At 42.2% G+C, this 9,145-nt stretch overlaps 2 protein-coding genes across 3 annotated transcripts; one reads left to right on the top strand and one right to left on the bottom strand.

Moving 5' to 3' along the window:
* Nucleotides 1-1,167: 1,167 nt before the first annotated feature.
* On the top strand, nt 1,168-5,537 carry LOC103723585 (phytoene synthase 2, chloroplastic-like). 2 transcript variants are annotated; one of them, XM_008814544.3, is made up of 7 exons: nt 1,168-1,420; nt 1,897-2,550; nt 2,709-2,759; nt 3,464-3,636; nt 4,086-4,321; nt 4,493-4,685; nt 5,130-5,537. In XM_008814544.3, the coding sequence occupies exons 2-7, from the start codon at nt 2,076-2,078 to the stop codon at nt 5,298-5,300; spliced, it is 1,299 nt and encodes a 432-aa protein (XP_008812766.1). In that variant the 5' UTR covers nt 1,168-1,420; nt 1,897-2,075; the 3' UTR covers nt 5,301-5,537. The 2 variants fall into 2 exon arrangements, with proteins under 2 accessions (XP_008812766.1, XP_008812773.1); XM_008814551.4 differs by lacking the exon at nt 1,168-1,420 and adding an exon at nt 1,485-1,675.
* Nucleotides 5,538-6,192: 655 nt separating this feature from the next.
* Nucleotides 6,193-7,403, bottom strand: LOC103724244 (glutathione S-transferase F12-like). The gene is made up of 3 exons (XM_039115395.1): nt 7,179-7,403; nt 7,028-7,076; nt 6,193-6,908 (listed from the first exon to the last, which is right to left on the bottom strand). The coding sequence occupies exons 1-3, from the start codon at nt 7,323-7,325 to the stop codon at nt 6,439-6,441; spliced, it is 666 nt and encodes a 221-aa protein (XP_038971323.1). The 5' UTR covers nt 7,326-7,403; the 3' UTR covers nt 6,193-6,438.
* Between the last annotated feature and the right edge of the window lie 1,742 nt (nt 7,404-9,145).

The raw sequence follows: 9,145 nt of genomic DNA, 5'->3' as shown, positions 1-9,145 counted from the left end.
TCCTCTTTTAATATGTATTGTTTATTAGACGTTTGGTTCGTATTGTTTTCTTCTTTTTTTTAAAAAAAAACATAGAATCCGATGCAGAAAATATGTTTAGTTATCTTACTTCTATTTCTTATTTTTTAAATATTTTTTATTATTTTTAAAATTTTTTTACTTTTATATTTTAAAAAAAAGATTTTTACTTCTTTCTCATTCCCTCTTTCCAACTTTCCGATCTCGACTCCGCCCTACCGCCTCTTGAAGACTATCACCGCCCTCCTTTTCCCTACCACCGCTCACCCCTTCAGGACTTGGTTCTTCTCATCTTGCCACTTCTTCCATCCATTCATTCGTTTGTTTCCGGCTTCCATTGCCACTTCTTCCATCTATCCATTCATTTGTTTCCGGCATCCATTTTCCACCGTCATTCATCCGTTCCATTTTTCATTCTCGTCCATATTAACTCAGGAAACATTTGCATTCATCCTTGTAACCTAATAAACATTCCCTAATGCTTAAATTGTATGCAAACCTAGATTTGTCAGTTTCTTTGTTCTGCTTTGTTCGTCACTCCCCCGCGTCTCCGGATCCAAAAGAATCGTAACGCCTCGGCCAACGAACAACACTTAACACGTGCCCCCGTATCATACGGGAAGCCACCCCAATCAAGCAGCCTAGGATCGCACAAAACCCATCACTCCAACCAACACGTGTCTCAATACAGAGATCAACGGTCCTGTGCATTTCCTAGAACCAACTCCACACCCAATCACAACCCGTAGTCGGTTTGTCCCAATTGGAAAAACAAAAAAAAAAAAAATCAAAACCCCACTTCTACACCCCACGCCCCACTCCCTTACAACCAGTGGGGCCCTGTTGTCGGCTCCACTGGGAGCCAACAAGGATCAACCGTGTTGGGGTCAATGCAAGGGGTCTCGTCCGGAGGGTGGCGGTCGGCGTCGCGCGTGGCGGACCGGCGAAAGAGGGCCGCGGGAAGCGAGGCGCGGACAGGTGGCGCGGGAGGCGGTATTGGGCACCGCGACAAGGGACCTTTTTGTGGGACCCGCCAATCCCCAGGGCCCGAGCACTCGGATTCTCTTCCTCCACGCGGCGCCCCCGCACTCGTCACCGCTCGTTGCTCGTAGCTCCCATGTGATAACCCTATCTCTTTGCCCTCCGCCACCCACCCCCCTCACTGGGCCTCCTCCTTCCACGTGCCTCCTCTCCCCCAACAAGGAGCGTGGAGAGAGAATAGAGAGACATTACAGGAGCCTCCAAGAGAGACCGCTGTACCGCTGTTTCTGGCCTTCTTGGGCTCCTTTTCCAGCTGAAGTTGATTGAAGGCGAGCTGATTTTGGCTCATATTTGCTGTGTTTGAACTGTGGATCGAAGGGATAGCTGACCTTGGTGGTGGAAACTGGAAAGGTGATAAGAGGTGAGTGGTGTTAATGCTTCCGTTTGGTCTGGGAGTCCTTTTTTCAGGCACGTTCTATAGAATAAGCCTGTCGGTTCCTTGTATCTTTTGGTGTGCATATAGTGGGTGGTGCTGGTGGTGGGGCTTTTATTGTTGCTGGGGTGGAGGAAATTTTCGTTAGTGATTCGAACACTGAGCACTGGTTACAGTTTTCTTCTGTTTTTGGATTCCATTTTTGCTTATATTCTGTGTTTGTTGTCGCACTTGGCAAGAAAGGTGAGTGTTTCGTGAGGTTCTTTGAATTGAGTTTTTGGTTTGTTGACATGCTCTTCGTCTTTTCTTTTTTTTTTTGTTTCCCTCACAGTCTGTTGTCGCTTGCTCTCTAATATAATTGTTTGTAGGAATCTTGTCTTTATGAGAATACAGTAAACAAAGCTTGATTTTCGGAAAAAGAAAAGGAGCTAAAAGGTTATATTAATTCCACATTAATTTTTCAGGGAAACCAGACTATAAAGGTGCAACCTTGAAAGGTGTTTTCGAATCTGATCAGAGAATTCTCTGGATCTTGTTGTTCTAAGGCTGTATCCGATTGCGGATATGGTATATACAGGATAACTTTCAGAATAAAAACAGAACTCTTGAGGTCCTCTAGCTAGTGCATTAGCTAGCTTTTTAGATGGCAATTTTGATGCAACGACTTGTGTCGCCAGTAGATGCCTCAGCTAGTCTCGGTTTTCTCGAGGCAATTCGGGAAGGAGGTCGGTTTTCAGACAGTTCGAGGCTGGTTGGAAAAGTTCAGAGTCCCAGCTCTAATGAGAGGCTGCAGAGGAAGAGGCGCAGATGGAGTTTGTGCTCGCTGTATGCTGATTCAAAGTATGCATGCGTGGGGTTTCAGCCGCAGGAGAATGATAATTTTCCGATAGTATCGAGTTTTGTGGCAAACCCTGCGGAAGAGGTTGCAATATCCTCGGAGCAGAAGGTTTATGATGTGGTGATGAAGCAGGCAGCATTGGTGAAGACGCACTTGAGATCCAATGCTGCTCTTGATGTGAAGCCTGACATGGTGATTCCTGGAACTACAACCTTGTTGACTGAGGCTTATGATCGCTGTGGACAAGTTTGTGCAGAGTATGCCAAGACCTTTTACCTCGGTTAGCTCTCGCACCCAGTGTTTAATCTTCTACTTGTTTGCCTAGCTTTCTCTCCGGAATATGGAGCCAAGGAATTGTCATAATTTCAGGCATGGTTTTGGGTTAGTTTGGACAGGAAATTTTCATGCATCTGATTTTAGTTTTTATCTCCTATCCAGGAACACTGCTCATGACCCCTGAAAGAAGGAGAGCCATCTGGGCAATATATGGTAATGGACAAACTTAGCACTCTATCTAATTTCCAACTGTGAGATTTCGATTAATGAGTCTAAGATTTAGTTGAGAGATCATTTATATGTCTCCATATCTTTTAGTTATGGGATAGTCCTCTCATTTCAGAGTTCTTCATCATTTCTTGAGGTAGAATCTGACATCTAAGTTGATTTACACAAAGGGAAAAGAAATATCACGAGTAAAAAATATCAATAGTACGCTCTGCATGTGCTACCGCTGCTCCTCTTCCTTCAATTGCATATGCTACCTGATCCTCTACCATTTGGCAAATAAGCATCAAACTTATCCTAACAGCATGTCCTCAGAACTTCTCATTAGTGAAGCCACTTCAAGGATTTGCGTAGGTTCTCAATTTACTTAACCTGCTACTGGTAAAAAACACTTCACATACAGCACTGACACAGGACACTTGGACTAATTGAACTTATTAAAAAACTCATGATTCCTTCTCTACTCTTGTCCCATGATGCTAAAAGGCACTAGTTGTTAGGTAACCACCAACCATGACTAGTGTCCGTGTTGAGGGATGCTTGAAAGCACAAAAAAAATATATATAGCCAGTAATTTTGAATTGGCTCATTGATTCTAGTTTTAGTTGCATATTTGTACTGCTGTTTCCTGTATTAATTGGACTTTTAAAGTTTCTGCTTCTCATGGATTCACAAGAACATATGTTCAGTGTGGTGCAGAAGGACAGACGAGCTCGTAGATGGACCCAATGCTTCTCACATTACACCTTCAGCTCTGGACAGGTGGGAGGCGAAGTTGGAGGATCTCTTTGCTGGCCGCCCCTATGACATGTTCGATGCGGCTCTTTCAGATACTGTTTCAAAGTTCCCTGTTGATATTCAGGCATGTGTGTTGCATTCGTATTTGATAGAAGCAAAATTTTTTGGCCTGATTCTGATCTTCAACTTACCTTTTTTTTTTTTTTTTTTTGGCGACTCATAGGCATTGTAAATAGCTCCGAAATTCCAAAAACATGAGTAGTCCTTATGCACATCAAACTATTTAGCGACCAAAAGAGAGTGTTGAGGCTTGGCATTATCTCAAGGAGCAACTACATATATATTTGCATCTCTCGATAAAGGCTCCAAGTTTAGATTTCTTATGCAATTAGTAAAAAAGAATTTTATCTACCACTTTTAACATTTGCAGCCTAATTTTCAGCTAACTGATAAACGAATGGAACATGTATCATTGATGTGAGAATGGAAATCTACTTTGATGGGTTCTAGCTACACATATTCTCCATTGATTGCTCTTGCTCATTCAGTGTTGGGTTGCTTTGCACATTTCAGCCATTCAAGGACATGATTGAAGGGATGCGGTTGGACCTCAAAAAGTCCAGATACAAGAACTTCGATGAGCTCTATCTGTATTGTTATTATGTAGCTGGGACGGTCGGACTGATGAGTGTGCCTGTCATGGGTATTGCTCCAGAGTCCAAGGCGACGACGGAGAGCGTATATAATTCTGCTTTGGCTTTAGGGATAGCAAACCAGCTCACCAATATACTAAGGGATGTGGGAGAAGAGTAAGTGAGAATTTACAAAATGTTGCTTTTCATCTTAGTTATTACTAGTTATTTTCCTGCAATATGTTCTCCAAACTATCACCATGCAGAATTCCATTCTATGTACAAAAACCAGTAGAATTTGCTGTAAATGCTTCCCTTTCTACTACTTATTGATGAATCTTTCCTCAGCGCAAGAAGAGGCAGGATTTATCTGCCCCAGGATGAGCTCGCGCAGGCTGGCCTTTCAGATGATGATGTGTTTAACGGGAAGGTGACTGACAGATGGAGAAGCTTCATGAAGAGCCAAATTAAAAGGGCGAGGATGTTCTTCCAGGAAGCGGAGAAAGGTGTGACCGAGCTCAATCAAGCTAGTAGGTGGCCGGTAAGATCACTTTCTTTTTCTTTCTTTCATTCATTATGGTAATGAACTTCAATCAATGACTCCTCTCCATTAAAAACAAATATGAACTTTTCATTCCTTATTCTAATGCACATCAGTCAACGATTCCTCTACATGGAAACCAAATATGAAATGGTTATAGCAAATTGTAGAAAAAAGAAAGAAATAGAACCAGCCATCTACTTGGCTATCTCTGTCAAAACAGTAACCACCCACCTTGCAATGTGGCCATTTTTACAGAGGCCTGTATTGCCGATCCTTTTATCTCATTAAACAGAGTTGCATCTCAGGCACTTTTATTAGGAAGAAACTTAGATCAGTAACATCCTAGTACATAAAGGTAGAAATTAGCTCGCAGACCACTCACCAGTTTTGCTTTTTAACACTAAAAACTGACCAAAAAATTCTTGTGCATGCCTGTTGTAGGTGTGGGCTTCTCTGTTGTTGTACAGGCAGATACTTGATGAGATTGAAGCAAATGACTATAATAATTTCATGAAGAGGGCCTATGTCAGCAAAGTAAAGAAGATAATGGCTCTGCCCATTGCTTATGGAAGATCACTTATCAGGCCGTCATTGCAAAACCAGCCATTCTAACAAAAGCGCGAAGATTCAGAAGGATGTCCTACGCTGCCTCAGTTTGAAGTATAAAGTTTTTATCTTAATGTATTTTAGAATGATACAAGAGCAATCAAGGAATGTGGTCCATGTGGCATCCTCAAATTAGAAAATGCAGTAGCTTAACCTCCCTTCTTATTTATTGTTACATAGCCATGTATAATAATGGAAACGAGTATATTTCAATATAAAGGGAGATGATTTTTTTCTATTCTTTTGAATGATTGTTGTGTGACTTAATTACATTGCTCATAGTCTTCTATACTTCATTTAGCATGGAATGCGCAAAGCTAAGCGGTTTGCCAATACATGGAGAATTCTATAGCGAGAAGTTTTCCCCTTTGAAGAGCACTGCAAAGATATGGATGATATCACTGTAGATAGCTTTTTCTGTTTCTGTTTTCCCCTCTGAAGAATACTAGAGAATTCAGCAAGTCTCTGGAACTTCAATAAATTTTGATCAGAAAGATGCTTGAGTAGATTCTGATTGTGCAAGGGACTGAAGAATTCTTTTCCTAAGTGAGGTTCAACTTATGACTATTTAATTCCTTAATGTTCTTTTTATCGGCATAGCCTTGACCTGATGTGTACCCGGAAAAAAAACCGAATCATTTCCATAAAATTTGATTATCAGTCCTCAGAAATAATTTCGAGATTGGTTTACTTTGACAAAATGGTTGCACCTTCATCCTTTGCTGCTTCCTGTTTTGGAAGCGTAATTCTGATGATGATATATTCTCAAGGAAATCCCTGTTTGATTTTATCATAAGTTTTATGCGGTCTATGAAGATCTAGAAAAAGGTCACCTGAAGATATCCAGAGATTAGGAGCCTTGCTGACATTAGTTCTAAATAGATGCATTGCATTAATCTTATAAACTGGGAAATGCAGCGACCATTTTCATTGAAGCAAGGACACAGAAACAACTGAAACTCCAAGGATGAAGACTCCAATCCAGGCACTGCATTCCCCTGCAGCTATCTAAAACACCATGACCATCTCATCCATTTATTCAGTGCAGCAGCAGAACCTCTCTAACATGCATCCCACACATGACCAAACAGTAGCAAGACACTCAGACTAGTTTCATCATAATGCCCCAAGCTCACCTTAGTCCTCATGGCGAGTACTTTAATGCCCTGGACTCCACCATGTCCATCACCTTCTTCCATGCAGGGCGGCTGGTGATGTCGGCCCACCAGGCCTTCACATGCTTCTTGTTGCTGATAAGGTGGGGCATGCCGCAATTCTCGACCACGTAGCGCAGGGCCGGGATGTGGGTCAGGTCGGCCAGCGTGAACTCGTCGCCGGCCAGGTACTTGGTCTTGGAGAGCTGCCGCTCGTGGACTTCGAGCACTTTGTCGAGCTTCTCGGCGGAGGCCTGAGCCTCGGCCATGTTGCCGGCGACGCCTTGGCCCGGCAGGACGAAGAGGTTGAAGACGATGGGGAAGACCAGTGGATTCAGGTTGATGGCCTCCACGTCCAGCCACATGTCCATCCGTGCCTTCTCCTCCAGCGTCCGGCCCAGAAGATTCGGCCCACGGCCCGCATATTTGGCCGCATAGTACCTCACGATAGCGCGCGACTCTGAGAACAAATCCATATTATGGTGGATATGTGGCTGATAATATAGTTGTTTTAAATAGTTTTGATTCAAGAAATTTTGTGACTGAAATTTCCAAATTCTTGTGCCCATGATTCCTTACCAAAGAGCTCGAAATCTCCATCCACAATGTAGGGGACTTGCCCAAACGGCTACAAAAGTAAGAAAAATCCCAAAAAAAAAGTAAAAAAAAGGAGTTAGCTTGCAACAAAATGAGATTAAAGAGACCAAAAGATAAAAGGGTATAGGATTACTTGTTTAGTCATGTACTCAGGTGTCTTGTGTTCTCCTTTTTCCAGATCGACATGGATGATCTCAAACTCGACGCCCTTCTCGATCAAGCAATGCATCACCCTCTGCGGGCAGACCGCCGGTGTCATGCCATAGATCTTGACCACCATAACTGCTGCTTCGAAGTTCTTCTATGCCTCTTAGCAAGCAAATGTAGGGGAGAGTGGCGTGGGTTGCAAGAGGCTGAACCCCACCACTCTTATAATATGGTGTTGTTGGTGTCACGGGGAGGGTGGGCACATGGCTTGACCTACCAGTGGAAACGGGCATGAACCCAAACTAACAAATCATAAGAGTATGTGGGTCCGGAAAATTGACTGATGGTTGGGCACTCACCGGACGGTCAAAGACTTTCATAGTAGTTAGAATGGTAGCTAGCTCGAGGAAACCAACGAGCAGTCGAAATAAGTTTAAGAAATAGTACAAGAGATTTCGCCATTTTTTTTAATCTAATCTAACAAATAGGTTGTGGAAATTGCAATTGACTTAAGTTTCCAAGACAAGGGAGGATATGAAGGTGGAGTAAAACATTCAATCCTATTCACCCAATTCTAAAATGTGTGCATGTCCTAATTGATCAGCCCCAATATGTTTCTAAGAGGATTTAATGTAGATTTTGATTTTATTAATAGCAGGAATGTTAAGCATCGATCTAGCTAATCGCTTTCTCAATGTAATGCTGGGCCTCACTGGGTTAGCCTTGTGGGTCCATGAAACATGATAATGCGAAGAGCTTGTAAAATTAGGCTTATAGCTAAATTGGGACCCCAAACTTTTCATTATGGGGCTATCGGTGCCAAGTTAGTAGCAACGCATACCATCTGCAATGGAAGCTTATTATATGCCGAGTTCTCCATAATTTTGCATTCCTTGCCTTCACGATGTCCGGTATACTTTTCATGGCTTCTTTGTTTCTTTTTTTTGGTACAACGATGGCTCACAGGCGACAAATGTGAATACCGCTAATAAGATCAGAAAATAAAAGACTATATAGAACTTAGGCGATGACACGTAGTTTGTCCAAATAAAACCTCTAGAGTGGTGAGCTGTATAGAAGGCAATTCAATCTGCAGCACCGTTTGCCTGATGGGAGTCACATTAAAAACGAATTTTGGAATGCTCTATTGAGGCAAAACTAGAAATAAGCCCGAGAAATAGGTCTAGCTTGCTATAATTTCTGCATATAATTGAATCAATTACCCATCCGAAAATGTATGCCCTCATCCTAAAACATGATTGGTTATGCATCAACCCCATTTCAGATGGATGCGACAATAATAATACAGTAGGGCACTATTTTGTTGTCCGGGTTGCATGGACTACAAATGATGCATGGCGCATCAACTCCTGTGTCCATGTACACATGGTCCCACATCTCATGTATCTTGATGCATGATGGCAAATTTTGTACATAATCTGCTTTCTTTACTTATAATGGGAGAAAAAATATTAAGAGGAGTGTTTTAGAATTTAGATTGCCCCCCAATATCCTCAAGAAGGCCACTTGCCATAAGACGAATACCTATATTCACAAACAACTTTAAATGGATCCCATGAGTGACGACTAGTCTAATTGGAAAAGCTACCGGACTGAGAGTTCTAAACCATCCTACACCTAGATCACCCCTCTCATTTTCTCAGTTTTTTTTCAAAAAAGATCTAATAGATACTATGACCCTATCGGTCATGCTGCATGCATCGGAATCCCGCTTGATGACATCCTCCCCATCCATATGTCATGAGCTTGGTATTTCTTCAAACATCCATACGGCACTTAGAAACTTTGTTTGCCTGCAATCGTTTTTAAGTTAGCCTGCCACTCTAACTCTCAGTCAACCTACCACTTTAGCCTCTTGAAGCTAGAACTCTCAAAAAAGAACACACAAAGGAGAAAGATGGTGTAGAAGAATGAAAAGTAATGTTTCACTAG

This window comes from Phoenix dactylifera, chromosome 18 (genome assembly GCF_009389715.1).
Source record: "Phoenix dactylifera cultivar Barhee BC4 chromosome 18, palm_55x_up_171113_PBpolish2nd_filt_p, whole genome shotgun sequence".
Taxonomy (NCBI): domain Eukaryota; kingdom Viridiplantae; phylum Streptophyta; class Magnoliopsida; order Arecales; family Arecaceae; genus Phoenix; species Phoenix dactylifera.
This window is presented reverse-complemented; position numbering and strand designations above follow the sequence as displayed.